General features: G+C 40.0%; 2 protein-coding genes across 27 annotated transcripts in view; both read right to left on the reverse strand.

Annotated features, from left to right (window-relative positions):
• Positions 1–21,545, reverse strand: part of LOC115763646 (TLD domain-containing protein 2) — a 59,766-nt gene continuing 38,221 nt past the window's right edge. For 7 of the 26 annotated variants that reach the window (XM_030706296.1, XM_030706299.1, XM_030706288.1 and 4 more), the window contains 10 exons: positions 20,728–21,310; positions 20,489–20,652; positions 19,713–19,867; positions 19,490–19,652; positions 19,220–19,421; positions 18,651–18,740; positions 1,665–1,786; positions 1,437–1,596; positions 1,215–1,384; positions 1,003–1,138 (listed from right to left, as the gene is read on the reverse strand). In XM_030706296.1, the coding sequence (XP_030562156.1) occupies positions 1,003–1,138; positions 1,215–1,384; positions 1,437–1,596; positions 1,665–1,786; positions 18,651–18,740; positions 19,220–19,421; positions 19,490–19,652; positions 19,713–19,867; positions 20,489–20,652; positions 20,728–21,310 (1,945 nt within the window). Of the gene's footprint in view, positions 1,139–1,214; positions 1,385–1,436; positions 1,597–1,664; positions 1,787–6,181; positions 6,362–8,503; positions 9,120–13,489; positions 13,886–18,650; positions 18,741–19,219; positions 19,422–19,489; positions 19,653–19,712; positions 19,868–20,106; positions 20,239–20,488; positions 20,653–20,727; positions 21,311–21,545 lie in introns of those variants that run through there. The other 19 variants (XM_030706301.1, XM_030706294.1, XM_030706293.1 and 16 more) reach the window with 9 other exon arrangements.
• Positions 2,293–4,855, reverse strand: LOC115763650 (putative uncharacterized protein DDB_G0271606). The gene has a single exon (XM_030706317.1). It carries the CDS (start codon positions 4,638–4,640, stop codon positions 2,565–2,567), a length of 2,076 nt encoding a protein of 691 aa, XP_030562177.1. The 5' UTR covers positions 4,641–4,855; the 3' UTR covers positions 2,293–2,564.

Genomic DNA, 21,545 nt, shown 5'->3' on the forward strand with positions numbered 1-21,545 from the left:
AATAAACGCCTTTATATGTATTTCTCTCTCTCTCTCTCTCTCTCTCTCTGTCGCTGTCTCTGTCTCCTGCTGTCTCCCGCTGCCATTCTTTCGGTCTCCCATAAAAGTTAAATCTTTAAAAGATATTTTCGTTTCACTTGCAAAAAGTGGAGGCGTGTCAGCGCCATTGCACTAAAATTATATCGACATTTCTTTTCTTTTTTTTTTCTATCTGCACATGTTTCTAGAGAAAAAAGCAAAGGCACGAATCAAAATTAAATAATATTAGATTAACAAAATACAAAACAATTAATCGAATCGAATCGAAATGAAAACTTGTTTGTTTTGTGTTGTATTTTGGTTTATCATCATTACATTTAGTATAAATTTTGATAATAAAACTTAAGCTTAAATGCATATGTGTGAGTTGGTGTATATATGTATGTGTGTATGTGTGTGTGTGTATGTATGTATGTATGTATGTATGCGATGCTTATGTCCAAAAGTTTCCATATGTTGTTTATTTTGTGAGAGGCGTCGTTTGCCTTAAATTTAATTTTCAATTGTTTTTCTGTTTTCGTGTTTTCCGATTTCTCACTGTTTAAATCTACTACATAATTTAGTTACCTCTTGTTTAATAATATATAATATAAAAACTAAATAATTAATACGTTTTAACGCATATAGCAATTATCTTCTTGCTCACAGACATTTTTTAGAAGCTTTCAACTGCATCCGAAATTAAGGTTAGGCTCTCAGTTATTCTCGTCTTTGTGTTTTTGTATGATTATATATTTTTGTTTTTGTTTTTTTTGTTTGTTTTTGTTTTTGTTTATATTTATTTTTTGTTTAGACACGCGTTAGATTTTGATATCATTCTCAGGTTGTTTGTTATTGTTGTGGTTGGTTTTAGTTGTAGTACACATACACATATAGATATATTTATATATTTAATATTATCAATTAATTAAATAGGTAGGCATCGCTCTTCTCATCGAGAACGCGCTCTCAACACAAATCCACTTAAACAAATGCCCAGCATTCGAGTGTTTTGATAACAAAGTCTTCTTGTGGTGCCAATGGCTCGTTGCCATATGTGCTGCAATGCTGCGATCGGCCCTGATTTAGATCTCCGTCCAGCCACAGGCCAAAGCGACCGCTAGAGTGCAGAGAAATTTACAATAATTATAAGTATAATTATCACACTTTGCTTCTGAATAATATAAGGTACTTACTCGCCAGCGCCAATCGATAGGCTCTCCATGTTGCCCTTGATAAAGTACATATTCTCGCCAGTCCAATGGAATACTTTGAAGCTGGGATTAAATTTGTAGAGCAGGGATTCGCCGGTGCCATAGAAATGATCGGACACATGCAGCGAGCAGGAGGTCAGGGCACCAAATACCTAAAATTACAAATTATTGATACGATTCTCTTTATGTTCGCATTGTACTCACATTGTGCTCTGTATCCTCGATAACAATCAAAACTGGACTCTCCAGTCGCGCCATCTTGCGATACAGCGAGTTGAGGGCGAAACCATGTTGCGATGTGCTAAAGATTAGGGACCACGAATAGCCCTCGGCGCGCGCTGGCAAATGTGCGCATAGTTTTTCACTAAAGAATGTATTTCATTACACGTTAAGACTTCTATTTTAATTTGTATATATAATTAATACACTTACCGATGCTCTTCTGTGAGTATCTCTGTTTTGCCAATTAGATCTGGTATGGGAAAGTCCAGGTCGAAGGAACCAGTTGCAAAGAGTGAGGTCTTGCGATATTCATCTGTGCTCATAGACAGCACCTGAAGAACGATCGAAACATCAGAGATTAGTATATATCTATATATATCAATTCGTTTCTTTAAATTAAATGGTAAAATACATATAATGAAAAAAATCAGCCCAATTCTCTAGTCTAGTCAGGAACTGGGCCGAGTACTCAAATTAAATTTTAGCAAAGTTTCTTGTTTTTATTTATAATTGTTGGATATGGTGTAGCAAGCTTTAAAATTCTGGTGCAGAGTAACTAAGAAATTGTTTGACAGTGGTTCGTTGATTTAAGTTTATAATATTGAAATATATATATATATAAATCTTTTGTAGAATGCTAGAGATACGTGGATTATGGTTTGGTTTCAACAAAATGTACTACAAATAAAAATGCACGCATTGAGCTTCGAACTGAAATCGAAATATGATGAAGTATGATGTACAGAGCGAGAATGAAGAGTATGATTTCCCGATGAATGAAACAAATGAGTTTTGGCACACACACAACTTTTAATTCTACGTAAATTTCGCACAACTGTTGCATTTTGTATTCGCCTAGATTTATTTATTTGATGCTACATATACCGGGATAAAATTTGGGACAGTAAACGTTTGTGTGAATAGTCTTTAAACAGGACAAAATTTTGTTAAATTTAATTTGGGAGCTCTATCGAACTGCACGGCTATATTGGAAGATCATGCCCATTCGAATTGCGGGCTTGCATTCAGGTTGATGTTTAAAAAACTGACATTTGAGAGGAGTTTTCAGTGAATCTTTGTCGTCGTCCTTTTTTTAAGGCCGCCCAGTAACTACTGGCGTGCGCGCTGCTGCGAATAGTGGGCGTGGCTGGTGCGCTTTTCGAATATATTGCCCAAACGCTGCACCGCCGACTCTTTGGTATATTCGTTTGGCATCAGAACGTCATTTTGCAACCTTTCGCGCGTATAATCTTCATCTGGCTTTTGGGATTCGCGCATCTCGCCCAAACGCATTTGGGATCCATGCGGTGCCTGGGACATCTGGCGCAGCTGCTGGTTAGGATTTCCGTGCTGCCTCGGCTGTTGCCTCTGCTGCTTGTGCTGCCTCTGCTGTTTGTGCTGCTTGTGCTGCTGTTGATTGTGCTGTTGTTTCTGCTGTTTTTGCTGCTGTATATTGCTGGTGCTCCAGGAGGGACTATTGGACTTGGAGCGCATTGTTTTCTCCAATTTGGTGGCCATGTCCTGTTTCGATTGTCCCAGCCCGAACAGGCTCTTTTTGGGCATCATTTTGGGTGCAACTCGTTTCGACTGCACGGCAATGGGACCACCCTTAGCCTTGGGGCTAGACGTCGTTGTGTGCTTCGACTTGGAAGAATTGGGGCGGCCCATCGACATGAGACGGGTTTTGGGTGCCGGCGGCTTGCTGGGCACTTTGACCAGCGGCGTTGGACTGACCGACTGAACGATATTCTTGGCCAGCGATGCCTGCACGGACTTGCTGCGCGCATCCAGCAGATAGTTGCGATAGCCCTCGTACTGTTTGTTGATGACACGCTGCGAGGCGCTCATCAAATTGGCGGCCATCTTCGACTGATAATGCAGATCATCCATGCGACTGCCGGCGGCATCGGCCGCCGCAGCTGCCACGGCCTCATCTTGTTCAGTTTTTAGGACATTGCGCTCGATATACTCGCGCTCGGATGACTTTTGCTTATAGCGCTCATCGTGCGTCAACATATCCCGATCCCAGCTGCTTGGCGTCGCCAACAGCTCAGAGGAAAGCGAACTCTGAAAGTGCTGCTGCTTGCGCAGGTCGCTGCGTTGCTTCTCGGAGCGCAGTTTCGCGGAGCTTGAGTACAGCTCGCCCAGCTGGGCCTGCAGCTTACGGCTGTGCAGACTGGGCTGGACAAACTGCTGTTTGACTGTCTGCTGCTCACCGCTGTCGTCCTTGTAGCGTATGTTGGTCGGCTTGCGGCGCAGCGGCTTGCGTTGTTTGGCGAGATTGTCATCGTTGGCGGTTCTCATCGTTTCGACATGTTTCAACGGACGCGGGTGATTCCAGCCCTCGAGCGGATCGTAATGCAACGGCTGATGGAATTGCTGTATTTGCAGCTGCTGCTGCAGTTTCTGCTGCTGCTGCTGCTGCAGTTGCTGATGTTGCTGATGTTGCTGCTCCTCATCGTTGACGTCGTCGTCCTCGTAGCTGGCCAGGTCCGATTTGCCGCGAGCGCAGCTGATGAGCCGCTTTGTGTTCGGATCGACCTGCATCAGCTCGGACTGTATGGAACGACTAATGTCTCTGGCCAGCTCTCCGTTACGCTTCTCCTGCACAACGCCCGCCTGATTGTAACGCTGCTGCACAACGGAGCTGTGGGTCAGCGGCAGCGACAGCGACTGGTGGCTGCTGCTGCTGGACAGGTGACGCCTCTGGGCGACGGGGTTGAAGAGGGCGCTGCTGCTGCTGCAGCTGCTGCGCGCCTGCAGGCTGCTCATCGAGGAGAAGAGCTTTGTCTGTCCGTATATTCTATACTTGGCGCTAGTCTGCGGCACGCCCTGCATCACAATCCCTTGCGATCTCAGTTTTGGTCGCAGTGTCTGCACCATGCCCTGCATCTGGTTAACCAGAGTCTTCTTAACGCCTATCACCTTGCTCAGGCGTCCCACATTAGACACCCTTTGCGCACCGGTGCGCTCCACCTTCCAGTTACCTAGGCGCGCACCTTTCGCCGCCGCCTTAACCAGCTGCTTTTGCTGCTGCTGTTGCTGCTGCTGCTGCTGATGCTGTTGCAGCTGAAAAACATTGTTTGCTGCACCCGCAATCGCGTGACTCTGATAGAAATTTCGCATTGAGCTGAAGGCATTCTGGGCGCTGCTGCTGCTCAGACCAAACTTCTTAGTGCTGCTCATATTTGATGTCTATAGAGGTGTGGTTGTGGGTGTATGGGTGTGTGGGCGTCGGTGTATATAAGGGAGAGGGATGACGCTGTGTGCTTAAATACGTTGAATTTTGACACTGACTTTCAAAAGAGTCTAAACGTTCTTTAGATAGACACACAAACAAAAAATTACACAAAAAAATAGAAAAATAAAACTTTTTCGAGATGTGTGCTCTATGGAGCTAACTATAAAACTAAATTGATTAACTAAACGAACTAATGTCAGCCAAAAAGAGCAGGCTGCTCTGATCTCTGTACAAATTCCAAAGCCCGCCCGCCTACTCGGGCCCAATTTCTCAACAATTTCCACATTTGTCACAATTAAGAGCTGAGCAAAAAGCCAATTTATTAGCTCATTCCGCACATCATTTTTTGATGATGAGCTGGACAGAGACTTTTTTTGTAGATCTTCAGGGACAGGTCGAAAAATGTCAAAAAAAAAAAAAAAAAAAAAAACAACTAGCTTTTGACGTCAATGGCCAAGTGCTAAATGCTTTGCGACACAATATTTTGATAAATTGATAAATATGCGCTGTTAAATATTTGATAAATTCAAAACTAATTCTCGAATTCGCTCAGCGCCATGCCAAACCCCCTAAAGCTAACAATTATTGAGAAATTGGACACATATTATCGTGTCGCGTTTTAATTATACCCCTGCTTTAGGGGAAAAACTAAACAAAATCCCTTAATGACTTGTTTACAAGTTTATTTGTTTATTTCGCAAGACACAATTCGACTCTTCCATGAACTCAACAAGTTAGCAAATCGAACGTGCTTGAACCATTTAGCAGCTGTGTCTGGGGCTGGATGTGGCTTTAATTGGATTAATGCCTGCTCGAAGTGAGCTCTCGTCAAGATTTGACACTGATTCGATCTCAGCTTGACTTTAATGTGCCACCAAGAGCTGTCCATATGGTCAACATAAATCAATTATTTTTTAGTTATTGCATGAATTGCATAATTTATGATTGAACTTTAAGAGCATAGATTAAGCTTAAACATGAGTCAGTCCAAAAACTCCCTCATTAAGCCTGACGACTAGATAAACATGTTAATTAGTTGAATTAAGCTTCGATTGAGGAATATAGTTTCGTGCTTTTTGAGAAAGTTGGCATGCAAATGATTCAAATTTTCAAATTGGGAGTCTTTCATTTTAGGCCAACTGAGCTGAGCTGTCTAACTGGGCCGCAGAACAGTTCGAGCTAAATGCAAAACTCATTTGAGAGTCTCTAATTATACGGAATCCGTCATGCAACGAGTGACAACTCAAAAGCAGCGAACTGAAGCGTGACAATTGCGGCAATATTTAATTTCAAACAAAATACACTTGGCCCCCCGCACATATTGTCAATTTAAGATGTTTATATACATAAACCGAATAGAAGTCAAACGTCAATGACAGAGGCTGCTCTCAGATCTCGCATCAGCTAACCAGTTTTCTGTTTGCATTTGATCTACACACTTTTTGGTATTTTTCTGTATATGATTCATTTGGCTTGAATGTTGTACCTGACGTTGATTGACAATCAGTTCGCACATTTTCATCTGCTCCGTATGAATACGCGCAATATTATGTTAAGTAAACTCGGCAGCAACGGCACGTGGTACATTTAATTGTTTTTTCTTTTAACGTGTTTGGGAACTTTCGACCAAGTTCATACGGATCGGATATCGCTCGACTATATCGTAACGCGTTCAAAAGCCAACTGCCAACTGGCAGCTGTTTTGGTCCGAGCCGTCGTCGTCGTCTCTCAATTAACACAAAACTCAGAAAATTATATTTTTTTCCATTTTGTTTTTTTTTGAGAGCGGAACAGACAAGTTTGTGTGTTGAGTTTGTTTTCAGTTGAGTTGAGTTGAGTTCAATCGAAAGGCGCGCAATAAATAAATATAAATAAAATATAAAATTAATCAAGTTAATTGCCTGCTGGCGAGTACTCCTAAAATACCCTGTAACTAAACGAAGCCAAGGAGTATTTTAATGACCAATTTCGAAAGTCTAGAATGCGATTTATTTTTGTTATTTGCAAAGTAAATTTTATATAAATATAAATATATAAATATTAATATAAATATAAAATTAAGCAAGTTTTTCCTAGAATACCCTGTAACTAAACGAAACCAAGGGGTATTTTAGTGCTGTGTATATCAGATAACCAATTTCGAAAGTCTAGAAAGCGATTTACTTTTGTTAGTTGTCAATTAAATTTAGCAGGGTATGTCAGAGTCGGGTTTGTTTTATTCGTATTAAATTAATGGCGTGCATGGCTGTTTAGCTGATCGAAAGAGCTAGACAAGATGACGTCAGCTCATATTGTTTTCCTAACAATATTTATTTAAATGTCGTTTAAAGTCTGCTCTGATCCTGTCTTTGACTCCATTGCAGCTGGGATTGGGATTGTGGGATGCAACCGATGCGTTTATTGATGAAAAGTAATTTTCCAATTTTTTCCCAGCCCAAGCTGAGCACTTCATTTGCAGTACAATGCCCCATAAAGTGGGCTAACTTGGTTAGAGGAAGAAAACTTCTAGACTTAATTCGAATCAATTTCAAAACAAAACAAAACAAAACACATATGTAATATATGTAGAGATTGGAGGTCAAAACCGAAACAAATTTTAGCTAGGCTCCGTCCTCTGTTGCCTGATAAGATAGTCGATGTCTTTTACCAATTGTTGACTTGGAGCACATTTGTTGAGTCTGCCAAATATACTTGGATACACTATTTGGAAAACTTGGCAATCACTTGGGTGCACAACTGCATTTGTACCTTGTGTTTGGCTTTGGCTGTGGCCGCGGCAAACATGTTCTACAACGGCTGTGCATTAACTGGTTTGGTTATTGCGTCTGAGCCAAAAGTCTGGGCCAAAAAGCCAGACAACAAACGTGTGCAAAAGTGGAACTCAACCCTAGAGCCGGGCCGGCAATCCGAGCGAAAAGAGCCAAACGGGCCGGTCAAACGAGTATTTAGCCGGGTCTTTAAGTAACCTGATACCCTTTTTCTCTCGCAAATTGGAAGAAAGTCACAAGCGCAAATAAAGGGCCATGCGAAACCCTACAGAGGCCAGAGAAGGAGGCTTTACTGTGCCGCAACAAATGTATCTCAACAAATATTTACATATCTAAGATACTTTTGCGTACTCAGAGAATTATATTCATATTACGACTTTCTTGTTATTGAAGTTGGAAACTTAGAAACCAATCTTTAACAGAACAAGTTTTGTTTCTTTTTTCTTATCGTGCCGAAACGAAACGGAATATAATTTCCTTATTTTTTCTCATTCTGTTACTTATCGGCGACTTTTTTTTTGCTTCAGCAAATAGCGAGGGCATGAAATTAAATGTTGTTGTGGTGCGAAGCTTTTCTCGCCACATGTTAGATATCATTTCCTTTTATTTCGCGGCAAGAATTCATTTTAGCTGCTCGGGTCGTGTTAGGTAAGTTAAATAGGTTATCATTTTAAAGAGCCATCATAAAAGTTGCCCCTGTAGGGCATTTTTAAGCGCATTGACCCAAACTCAGTTAAGCAATTAAAGTGCTTGGCATTTGACAGGCGGATAAATGGGGTTCATTTGGCTGACATTCACTATTATACTGTACACGGGACACGTGTAACGTATGTAATAATATGATGCCATAATAGCAGAAGCATCTCAAGCCTGGAAGAGAATGTAATTGGAATACTTAACAGAATAACTATAAAAGCATATAAAATTACATGCATGTATGTACGTATGTAATGTATGTATATTGTACAATTCGCGATTGTTTCTGACAAGCTTCTGTTCTTTGGGCATTCCGATATTTGGTTCTTGCTCTTCCCACTCACCGTTTCATGCATTTCGCCGCTTTCATCTAGCAACGCCTCCAAGCTCTGATCGTCTTTGGTTGGCGAGAGCGGCGGCGTGGGCGAGCGATTCTTGGCCGTGAGCATCGAGCGTGGCAGCAAGTGGCGCCCGTAATGCAGGTAGAGGTATCGACCCCATTTTCGACCTGCAACGCCGCAGACGGCGACAATTGCAAAGAGTGCCACAACAAACCACATGTTGTAAACAATAACAAAAGCAAGAAACGAGATTTGCTGCTCACTTGTTTACAGTTAAAGCTCACGTTGCTCAACGTTTTTGGCCAGCAGTGTGCTTAAAAGCTTTCCCACGCTCAGCCGCATTGCATGCGCTGCTCTCTTGTTTCCGCGCTCTTGCTCTCTCGCACAGCTGCTTTGGTCTTGTGACCCACGAGACTACAGCTTTATATTTTTTCTTTTCGTTAACGTTTTGTTGTTTGTGCTTCTGTGTTGTTGCCTCTGCTTTTATCGCTCTCTATGCCGCCTTTCAATTGCTTTTCCAATATTTTCTTACACGTTAACAGCAAAATGTTAATGTTGTTTACTTTTGCCACAACACATCATAAACTTTGTACACTTTTGCCTATTTTGCTAATAGTATATATGCATTTCAGCGAGCGAAGCGTATAACTGTGTGCGTGTTTCAAAAACAAGTTGCTGACTGACGGAATGAGCGCCGACTGGCGTACATAATGGCAACTAAAAGAACAGGCGCACACAGTGGCCCAAAAAGAAGTTGAGCAAGAGAGAGACAGACAGAGAGAGTGTGACTGGGAGAGGAAGCATACAGGAGAGTGCGGAGTATTCTCTTAAGTATTGGTGCTCTTAGCAAAGCTTTTTTTTAGTAATCAAATTTATTTTGTTGCTGGCTATTTATAACAAAAGTGAGGCGGGAGGGAGGGTAATGCTTCCGTTTAAAAATGTGCTTTGACTGGCGGACACAGATTTTGTTACCAGCAACATGTTGCTAATGATACGTATACGCAATTTTGCGGCGGTTGCCGTTTGGTGTGTAATTTAATTTGAGTAGTGCAAATCGCATGTTTATTTGCGGCCAGTTGTCGCCCTTAAGGGGTCGCCAATTAGATGCCCAACAATTGGGGCATGAGTTGGCGGCAATTTTTTACATATTTCGTTTTGCTAGACCACGTATCATCATGTGCTCTGGCCCCAAAAAACAGCTTAATACTTAATTTGATTGTTGCTACTGTGTTGGGCCAAGGCTGTTGTTGTTGTTGTTGTGCATTTTTTGTGGGTTAATTTGATTGTTTAAAGTGCTGCTCGAACAGGTTTCTGCTTTGGCATTACCTGATGATATTTAAGTTAACTGGTCGCTTTATCGCATAACGGGCCAAGTCAATTGCTGGATACATATATTGACATGACAGATCAAATACAATTATAGGGCAGACAGGCTAGGGGATAGGGTCATCCCATTTTAATTTAAGTGAAACTAATTCACAATTAGGTTTGGCAAATTTTTTCATCGGGAAAGCCAACAATTTAGTTCCAAAATTGTTAATTATTCGAGAGTTCTGGATTATGATCTGAGATGTAAGGTTCTCCAATCGATTAATGTAATGCTGTTAGTGAACCAATTTTTATACCCTGAACCTATTAAAAATGGGTATAAGGGTATATTGTATTTGTGCGAAAGCCAAATGTATGTAACAGGCAGAAGGAAGCATCTCCGACCCCATAAAGTATATATATTCTTGATCAGCATCAATAGCCGATTCGATCTAGCCATGTCCGTCTGTCTGTCCGTCCGTCCGTATGTATGAACGCAAGGATCTCAGAACCTTTAAGAGCTAGAGACTTGAAATTTTAGATGTAGATGCTCCTAGTTCCCGCGCAGATCGAGTTTGTTTCCGATAATCGATAACTTACTCCGTTTCCAAGCAATCGATAAAAATTGATTCGACATCCTGTTTTTTTTTTTTAGCAAATTGGGTAAATAATAAGAGCTAGAGCCACCAAACATGATATGTTGCTTCTAGAATATTATAGATATTGCAAGTATCTTTCATTTCATACCTATCGCCACCTCTCCGCTACCACCGCTGAGCTATAAATCAAGTTAATAACCCAACTTTTATTGCCAACCAATTTAAACCACAATTTAAATGCAATTGATTTTTTCAGAATACACAAATATTCTATGGTACAATAAGATATACTGTAGAAAATTTCATAAAGATCGCTTAAGAAAAACAAAAGTTATATGCAACTGCGCAATTAAATGGGGCAGCAGCTTTAAGAATTTCTGTATACATGTACACACACACATTCATGCGCGTCTGCTTCGCATTCTAATAGAATGGTAATTGCATCTTTTTTTTGTAATGTTATTTTAGTTACTTTTTTTATCATAAGTACTTAATTGTTGGTGTGGCTGCTGAGTAGAGGCATAGCAAGTGGTGCGGTCCGTCGCGAGTTCGAGCCCTACCGGGGAAAGTATTATTATTATTTTTTTTTTTGCTGGCGTGGCTGTTGAGTAGAGTCGACAGTAAGTAATGCGGTCAATTGCAAATTCGAGCCCTGCCAAGGAAACTTTTTTTTATTAATTTATTTGGTGTTGGAATAAGAGGGTTCAGGGTATCCCCTATTCGGGAGCTCCCGACTAGAACCTCTTACTTGTTATGATTGATTCCCCAGCTAAGTTTTACTAGGAATTAATTTTTTTGGAGAAATTATCACTCGCAAGTGTTTTTAAGCGTTTGTTGGTGTCAAAGTTAGTATAAATCAAAATGAATCATTAATAATTAATTTATGTCGAGGGTATCTTTTTTCTTGTCAGAAATCATGTAAATATATATGAAATTATAGACGAAAGCGGCTTTTATAAAAGACTAGCGGGTATAGCCCGGCCTGCCCGTGGAACGTTTTGTGCTAAAAATGTAAGATATTTCTTTTTCAGTAAGTACACGCCCGTGGAAAATTAAAATCTACCCGTTCCATCTTAAGCGTCCCAACGTTCGCTTTCATCACGTAAGGTAAGGTAAGTGTAAATTTCAGCTTCCCAGCTCTTAGGGTTTGGATTGTGCGTTGATCACCAATCAGTCCGTCAATAAGTCAGTCAGTCAGTCAGTCAGTCTGACAGTCAGTCAGTCAGGACAAACCGTTTTATATACATATAGAGATATCATTTTGTTCGTGTTCTGATTTCTATAATGATTATTGCATTGCGGAATTCCTGCACTTTTCAATATTTACCTCTTCGCCTTCTTCTATGTATATTTTCTACCCAATCTGTTTTTTAATTGCCTTCAGTTTGCAGTTTACAGCCCTTAGATTGTCTTCCACGTTTAATCAACAGGTGGCGCTTTCGCATAACAACAATAGCAAACCGCAACAATAACAGATGTCGTCATTTGCCACACCTTCCTCGTATGAATACATACGTATATATACATGCCAGTCAACCATTGGAAATCTAAGCCAAATACATAATATGTATAAATATACTAATAGTATATTTAAATACGCAGTTCATATATATTGCATTGCACTCTTTACAAATGGCTGAGTTTGCGAAGAGGCGTATTGAATTTCGTTAGTTGCGGGCGAGCACATAAAAGACTTGTGGCCTTTGTTTTGATTTCGGAAGCCAACAACAGGGACTTAATTACGGCCAAATATCAATTGAAGCAACGTAATTGCAGTCCCGGCCTGTTTATATATCGTCTAGTTAAAGGTGAAAGAAATGTCAAATATTGAAAAGGCTTACGTTTGGTCAAAAGTATTTCGGGCATGAGCAAAACAACCAGTCAGAACCAGCTACCCAGGTCCAGCTACCAATTATGAGAGATCTAAAGAAACTCCTAACAATGCCATAAAATGCGCTAAATTATGGACTTATGAATGTATATAAAGAGTTTGAGTCGAATTTATTGGACTGGTAATACTAAAGCTTTCTTTTCCTCATATTGAATCAGTTAAGTTCTGATTTTTAATCTTTAGTTTAGATAAGATTCGTTTTCAAGTTTTTATAACTCAAGCAAACTGATTTGTCCGTTAAAATATCGATTTTTGATTCAATTTGAAAGCAGATTTCACCCAAAATATGCATTGAATTTTCTATAAAATACTTTGAATCTCTCTGATATGATAACAAAGATAAAAATGTAAACAAGTGGAAAGTGAACGATGGGAAGCTTTCAGAATATTAGAGTACCTATTGCCAAGGCTAACAAGAACTATGACAAACAAAGAAAAAAACGTTTTCAATCAAAAAGAGAATGCATTGCGTTTAAGCAATTCAGTTTTCTTTTGTTGTGCGAAAAATCAGTCAGAGCATTTTCAAGGCTTTTCAAGTAACCTATTTTAGAGTCGCATCTGACTATGATTGGTATATTAGTTAAACCCTGGGTTTACTTTATATCATCCGTTTAGATCTAATGCAGTAGATGCAAACTTGTCACTTGTATAGACCCTGACAAAATATTACAGCACTTTAAAGTCAATTGAAAGCAATTTCAATGTGCAATGGCAACATTTAATGGGGCAATAAGACGACTTATGGCGACCATTGCCCGATCTCTTAAAAGGCACTAATTATAACTCATCTTGTGTACATGATCATCATTGTTGTTGTTGTTGTTGTTGTGGTTGTTGTTGTTGTTTGTGGCGGACATGGCGCAAATGAATTTGCATGCGGCGGGCGGAACTTGTCGGCCTTATCGATGGTATTGCCAGCTTTTTTGTACTATTCAATATGGACACTTGTTTTGCGCTATCGGCATTTATGGCCAAGGCATTGAATATATATCAATTTGTCTGTTTTATTTTTTTTCGCTTTGTTTAACGGAATGCGCTCCGATTACAAAATGCTGCAAATTGATTGTTTTTTTTTTGGCAAACTTTCACCCAAAAAAAAAAAACAACAGCGCGCGAAAACAGAAAATGTGACCCGCAAATCTCAACTGAATTTTTAATTTAGAAAATATTTCAGTTTTGCCAGCTGTTTACCTTTTTCCTAATATATTTGGCTATTTTTGATAATTTGATCGGCTTGACGCTCATTTTGGCGACGAGTTTTCGTTTCTGTGAATTTCTGTTTCTGCTTCTCGTTTGTTGTCGTCTTCTTGCGCAGGCGTTGCTAATTTTGGATACGCTCTTTGATTGGCAGCACGGGCATCAGGCCAAGAGAGCGTAATATCCCAAACAGTTGAGTACATATGTCGATGTTTATATATATCTTAAATATATGTCATAAATGTGTGCAGCTGACCACAAAAGTGCAATCACATTTTAATTACACTGGTGCACAATTTAACACGTTCGACTTGAATTTAAAATTCAAATTCAATCTTTTTTCGTATACAAAAGAAACGACGAAAACTGCGACGATGGGTTTGCGACTGTGCGGCTTGAATGTGTTGCGAAAACTAAAACAGAAACAGCCCACAAAACACACCCAACGGACGAAGCCTCTGTTGTGGCTGACGCCTCGCCGACGTCACCGTCAAGCTGTCGGACGGCAGCGGCAGCAGCAGCAGCAGCAGCAACAACAATATACGTGGCTCAACAACAGCGGCAGCGTAAACGTCGCGATGCTCTGCTGATAACTTGTCTAGCAGCAGCAGCAGCCAGCCACAGCAGACATGCAATGTGGGACCATTTGTGGGACACTAGTGTAGCCGCCAAGCCTAAGCCGCGTGCGTTTCTTTTGCATATACTGTGCAGCGAGGCGGCGCAGCACTAGCAGAGCTTTTGTTGCTTTTGCTGTTTTGCTCTACAGCCACACACACACACACAAACAAATAAAACCATAACATATGTGCGCTCTGCATTTCAAGTACAGTTTATTTAAAGCTTGCAACGCATTGAGAAAGATAAAGAGACAATAATATGCAATGCAGCTGAAGATCTCGACTAAAGACTTACTACGGAATGCGTTAGCTACTTATCTATCCTAAAAAAAAATATATACGAACTTTTTTGTTTAACCGGATATTGGAAAAAAAAATTTTAGCTGTATAAGCAGCGACTTTCAATGAGAGACTATTCCAGAAAAATGGGCACCACTTTTTTGTTGTTTTTATGTAGTTAGATTCATATAAACACGATAGGTATATTAATGTTTACGTTGTTTACTTTAATATTTATTGTAAATACCCTATAAAATGTAAACGGTTTATGAGGAAGATCGCTTGATCATATACACCATGGGTTAAGCTTTTTGAAGAGCGTGGTGCCGTGGTGCCACACCTTTTCCACATCTTGCGACCAACTTAAAAGTCGTCAACATTGGGCTGAGAGGGATTTTCATACGTGCTGATCCATTGATGTAATGAGTACACAAAATATTGTGGATACTGCAAAATGCAAAGTGGATATTTAAAATAAAGATGACTGGGAATCGCACATTCCACAATTGTTCAGATACGTTGACGTCTCGTTTGGATGGCGTAAAAATTCATTGAAACTAATTGATCGTACGCCTTCTAGGGGTATATATACATATCTGCATACATACTTTCCATCTGTATAAAAACACTTGACAATTAACTGCAAACGTGTGGGCGTGGCATGACCCGACTGATCGGCTAATTGGGCAAAGCAAAGAAGGGGCTCACAAATGTGCTAAAAAACCGGATGCGGGCCAACAAAATAGTCCCGGATGATGTTAAAAAACGAACAATAACCGGCTAAACGGCAAGCGCTTTACAATTGAATAAAACGTAATTCGCTTAAAAAACGTAATCAATTGTTTACTTTATATATAATGAAGTTCCAAATGGATCGGGCCGAATAAAATATAGTTGCCGACTACGTGTAGCACATGTATCCGTACACCATCAAGATCAGCTGCCGCATTTAATGGAGAATCTGGCTCAAATGCTTTTGTTCGTCTGGCTCATCTTCGAGCCGTTCTTTATATGCAAATTTGCTGTTGTTTAATGAGTGAGCCATTTGGTTATGTTTGCTCAGATATGGAGCCAAAACAACTACAGCAACAATAACAGTATCAACAACTATAAAAACGGAACCGGTTGATGATGCTGCGCGGTGAGAGCATAAAAACTTGTCCACTTACTGCCCAATAGAAATATGCAGCTATATTTATATTATTTATCTTGAATACAAATATGTATTAATTATATTATTTTTTTGGTCAACCCCTTTAAAATGGCCTGCAGTATAATTCATTTTTAAAGTGTGCCTAATAAACGGGTTTCGCTATTGCTTAGTTTATGAGACGACTTGTTTACCTGTTTTTTCTGCATCGATTATAATTTACATACATTTATATATGTATACAAGCTTGAATCAAAGAATATGGTTTAAATAAAAATTATATTGTCTTTTCTAGAAACGATATTTTTACGCAGCAAAACGCGGATTTCCCGCAATCTTGCGTGGCATTTTTTTTGAAATTTGTGAAAAACTTCCACATCAACTTTTACCACAGCTCTTTGTGAAAAAGTTTGAAGTCGATTATATGCTAAACAAAAGTTTAATACAATCGTTTTCCATCCAGTTTCCACATTTGCGGGTGGAATCCGAAATTCCGTCTTAGCAGGCATTTTCATTGATTAAGTTGCCTCACAGTTAAAAATTCAGCTTTTAGCTCTGAAAGTTCTTCCCGTGCGCTGATCATCAATCAGCCAGTCGGTTAGTTGGTCATCAGTCAGTCAATCAATCAAGCAGTTAGAACCAATAGATTTATATATACATAAATATACAAGTACGGAGGCATATATGTGCGTGTGTATATTTGTGTGTATATGTGGACGTGCGTGTGTTAGTGTATGCATGTATATATGAATGCATTTATGTGTATATGTATGCATGCATGTTTGTTTTCTAATGCTAGGCACAGACCAAGGTTATTTGTTGCTGTGCAGCAAATTTAAATAAAATTTCTGCCAAGTGCTCTCCTCCTTGATTCTCAAGAATTCAAGTGGGCTCTGCAGTTTTTCATGCCTAGAAAGTGTTGTTTTTTATGTTTTTTTTTTTTTGTTTCTTTTTTTTTTGTTTCTTTTCGTTTTTTTTTGTTTTGTATGTATATATGTTTGCATATACTGATGTATGTGTGAATGTATGTATGCATGTACGCATTCACGTATGTATGTGCATATGCATGTAAATATGTATGTATGTTTGCGTGTATGCATGTATGGATGTATGCATGTATGTATGTATGCATGTATGTATGTGTGCATGTACATATGTAGCTATCCAGACATGTATCGTGTCAAATGATTTTTATATAGATCCTTGGAAATAAATTTGAACACGAAATATCACCCACCAATTTGATGACCCCCATTTCCACCAAGGAGGAATGCATATTTCAAGAAGTGTGAATCATCCCTCAAATAAATTTGACCAAAGATCTTTGAAAATGAGTTTGAGGCCAATAGGATGGTACACAAATCAGATTGATACAAAAGTTTTTCGCGATTTTTCCACACGTGCGGGTGGAATTTCCGGAAACCCCGTCTCAACGTGTGTTTTCATCACATAAGGTAGTTTTATATCTAGAGATATCTTACCACTAATCAGCACATATTTTCTTGGGCATCTATAACTAGTATGTGTGTTTTTTATTTACGGATACATTTTGAATGTGGCTACAATTGTAATACTGGTGTAGGCAGTTTATCTCACATAAACTTATAGTATTTATTTATGTATATGTATACACATGACCTATATGCTGGCTTTATTTTTTAAAGCAGTCAACGATAAGCGCAAAAAAAAAAACAATTACGTAATTTGGCGGCAGCTCGAGTGAATGCTCTGAACAGGGGAAAAAATTCCAAAATCCAATTAAAAGTAAAAAGCGCAAGAGCGGCAACTGCGTATAATCAGATAGAAAGCTAAAAATCTTTATAATATTTGATTCGATAACCTCTTGAACTGGCTTGCTTGCATTATATGGGGTTATCTTCACAACCGACCCTGCATATATACTGTAATATTCGCTAATAAGGAAACAATTTGCTTTGATTCCGCTTTATTTACAACTGATGTGGGAAACACTCGGCGTACAGATAACAGATGGAAGGAGAAGCACCTTAGACTTAAGCGCATTATTCAATAACAGACTATTGAAACTTCCTTAAGAAAGCCAACTTGATAAGAAAATTGCAACTCGCCCAACAATAATTACTCATACGACGTGTGAATCGTGCACACATCTCGAATGTACTTAATTTGTGGGCACGCTTATTGGCTGAGAAAAACGTGTCCAATGAATATTGCGAAACGGCCAAACAAATAGAGTTAAAATGCGCTAATTATTGGATGAATCAAGTCAGGTATGCAGACAAGTAGAAGCTCAGCTAGACGATAAAGCCTTCGTAAAGCATCGATCCAAGTCGCAGACGGTGAACATTAATTATGCAAGTGTTAATTGGCATATTAATTGGATGTGTTTCAGCATACAGCCAGAACATGGTTAGCTGGGAGCAAGGCAAGGCAAAGCAATACAATTGTTTTATAAAGCCCACATATCTGTTTGGTTTGGTATTGTTATAGGTTGTTATAAGAGAGCTTGACAAAAACCATGCCACAAATTGAAACCCAAAAAGTGTGCACCGCAGACTTATGTAATTGATAATGTGACTTGAGATAAAATTAAATAAATGCCCAAGCTCAATTTCGCAGTCGCAGCTGAAATATAGTTTTGAATCACAAGAATCTCGATGAAACTACATATGTAGGTTGCCAAATATGATAATATATGTTGTAAGAAATAATTATTTAATGTTTTCTATGGAATGAGCCAATGCCAAGTAACTAATAAAAAACATAATTGACGAATTTGTGCTCAATGTGCCACACACGCACACAAACAGATGTGCTTGAACATGTGCGAAGAAAATATTACATTACCAGAAAAAAATAGTATATAAAAAAAATAAATAAAACCATAAAACATTACGCATAACTACGAATAACGAAAGAACGAGCGAGCCAAAAGGGAAAACCAAGTGTGGCAAAAAAATAAACAATTGTTCTTGGAAAGGAATATACGTAAAAAAAAAAACAAAAAAAATACTCATAATTTTCACAAGTTTCAAAGGTGGGTGGGTGGATTTTTCATTTAGTTGTGTGCTTAAACAACACAGTTTAGTTAAGGTGGAAGAATTCGTATTAAAAGGTTTTTATTCCTAACCTCGCCGCCCAACAATTCCAAATCATGCGATGCGGCATGCGAAGCCGTTTTTATGATCTTGTAGGTCTTGGCGAAGGGCGCCTTTAGAAGCTGTCGTATAGAGATTTATCACATAAAGGTTTCAGTTTTGGATTTGGTTTTTTTTTTTTTTTTTTTTTTTTTTTTTTGTTTTTAAGCCCATGGTTTGGCAGATTTGGTGTTGTTTTTAAAAATAAATGCAAATTGAAACACAATATAGACACGATAAGAAACAGGACAGATGGAAACGCGTGGACAATATAAATGTAAGAAAAAGTATACAAGAGATATATTAAAATACTTTCAACAATTTCGAGGCATAACCTAAAAGATTTTTGTTTGTTTTGTTTTTTTTTTTTTCGTTTTGGATTCAAAATTTTGAGAGAGAAACTTTTTTTTTTAATTATATATGCTTAGTAGAAAAATTTGAGAGAAAAACTCAGAGCAATAGGTTAAAAATTATATATATATATATGTATATGAAAGGACCCACAATGCGATTTCTGCGGCATTTTATAAGAAAGACAAAAATTTACAAAAATTGAGCTCACCTCCCAGGACTCCCGGGTGAGATCGCCAATTTCCTCGCCATCCTGGCTGTCGCTGTAGCCGCTTGCTTTGATGGCGCCACTCTTTGTCCATTCGGTATCCTCCTGGATTAGCTCAAAGCCGCGCGCCTTTATTTGCTCTTCGTCCAATTCACCGTACAGGTGTTTCACCCAGGTGTTTATGAAACGATAGAGCTCGTCAACGCTATAGAGAATAGGCATACAGTTAGCTATACAGAATAGATTCTCAGATTTCTCAGGTTGGTAACTCACCGATTTTTGGGCACACTGAACCAATATTCGGCGCGCAGCTTGTTTTTGCCATAGGACATGACTGTGGTGCCCTGTGGTATTGCCTTGCCAATGGGCTTGCCCATGCGCAGGCGGAAATACAAAGGTGGGTCAGAGCAGGCGCGTGCGGGACGCGGTATAAGCTCTGTAAGGAAGACAGCGATTATTAAATGGGATTAAACATAATATTTAATCAACTTCTTACTGTCCACGCTGATAAACAGTTCCGGCTTGTCATCCATCGAGACCATGGAGCGGTAGTCAAGCTTGGGCGGCGGCTGTTTGGCCTCCTTCAGCTTCGTGCTAGACGCAGTGCCCTCCGAAGAGTGTGGGCGTATAAAAGTGCCAATAGAGGAGCGCCTGTGGAGACAATGGAACAAGATATTAGCAGTGCAAATTGTTAATAGTCCGCATCCGATAATCAAGACTAGTGCGAGTATTGAGTATGATTCTAGTCATTGGCTATGATGCTTTGAGAATTTAAATTAGCTGGTGAACAAAAGTGGGAACTGAACTATAAAAGATGTATTCGTTGAATGAGTTACACAACAACACTACAACATCAACAACACAGTGCACAGGATCCAATCCGTCCTTACCCATAGGTCATGTGACCCTCGGAATGTGTCGAGTGTGGAGTCAATGGCGGCACTGGCGACCCACCAGATTCTTCGGACGGTGTTTTCGAAAACAAGTTGCCGCCCAGCTCTGATACCAGAGTGATGGGCGAGCTAAGTAATTCATATATATATATATGTATATCATATAATGTGTACAATTGTTGTGTACGTGTACGTGTGCATGTGCGTGTGAGAGTGTGTGTGTGTGTGTGAAAAGCATAAGTTAAAATTTGCAAAAGCAGCCGATCCGCATTAACCGAAGGTAAGCATTTTGTTTTCCAATGAAATAAACAAATTTGGGGCACCAATTATATAGGAGTTAATATGTTGTTAGCTTTTAACTGAGATTTCATTAGCGCACCTTGAGAATACTTTCGAAAATACACTCTGGTTGGAGTCACCCGTGTTGGGCGCCGAATCTGTGTCCGCCGACTTATTCAGGCCGCTGCCCGGTGCAGGCGGTGCGCCGCCCTCGCCAGTTAGGCCCTCCACCCAAGTCAATGGATACGACAGACGTTTAAGCATCTAGAAAGCGTACACAATATTAAATTAATTGTGACATATGTTTCTGCAGCTTGTTTACTTGTGTTTTTAGCTCACCTTATTTTTTTTGTCAGCCTGCTTGTCGCCGCTCGCGGCAGCTGCCGATGCGGCTGCCTGTGCCTGCTGTGCTGCCTCGTCGTCAACGGTGAAACTGACGCTGGAGGTCTTCTTGCGAGCACCGCCAGCGTCGAGGCTCTGGCCAAGAATGGTGCTACGTGGCGGTGACTCGCTGAAATGCGTGGGTACAATGGTCTTCGGCGGCACCCAGTCTGAGCTGAGCACGATGTCAGCGTCGCTGTATACGGTTTTCTTTGGTATCGGCTGTATTGTGGGTATGGGCTCGCGAATGTCGATGCCTGAGTCGTAACAGGACTGCTTCGACAGCTCCTCCAGATGCTCCAAATCAATGCCAGATGGCGGCAGCATGCCCGGCACCAGACCACCAACAGCACCTGATGCAGCAGCAGCCGCAGCCGCAGCAGCAGCTGCAGCGGAACCTCCTACGGCTCCTTTGGCATCGCCGCTAACCGAGCTCGCTGTCGACTGTGGGTCCTGGACCCGTGCGCCGCTGTCTATGGTAATGTTGGACTCGTTGTCGGCCTCGTCTTCCGATGATCTTCGGGAATTAGACAAACAATAGCTGAGTATTTGGAGTGTGCAGTGTGTGGTAATTTACAGTAACAGATGCAGGTTCACGTGTGTGCGATTGTGGGTGTGAGAGGTGTGTGTTTGTAAGGCACAAATGGCAAGTATGGTTATGTATTTATTGAGGGAACGTTGCGGTTTAAAATATGAAAATAAAAGCACAAAAAAATGTAGAATAACAAATTATTAACAGCAATACAATTTGTTTCGTTTGGTTTTAAGACTCGGTT

This window comes from Drosophila novamexicana, unplaced genomic scaffold, assembly GCF_003285875.2.
Source record: "Drosophila novamexicana strain 15010-1031.04,08,12 unplaced genomic scaffold, DnovRS2.1 tig00000770-arrow-pilon, whole genome shotgun sequence".
Lineage (NCBI taxonomy): Eukaryota > Metazoa > Arthropoda > Insecta > Diptera > Drosophilidae > Drosophila > Drosophila novamexicana.

What these genes read in the sequence shown, in the direction of transcription:
- LOC115763650 (XM_030706317.1), bottom strand. Translation starts at nt 4,640, where the DNA reads ATGAGCAGCACTAAGAAGTTTGGTCTGAGCAGCAGCAGCGCCCAGAAT.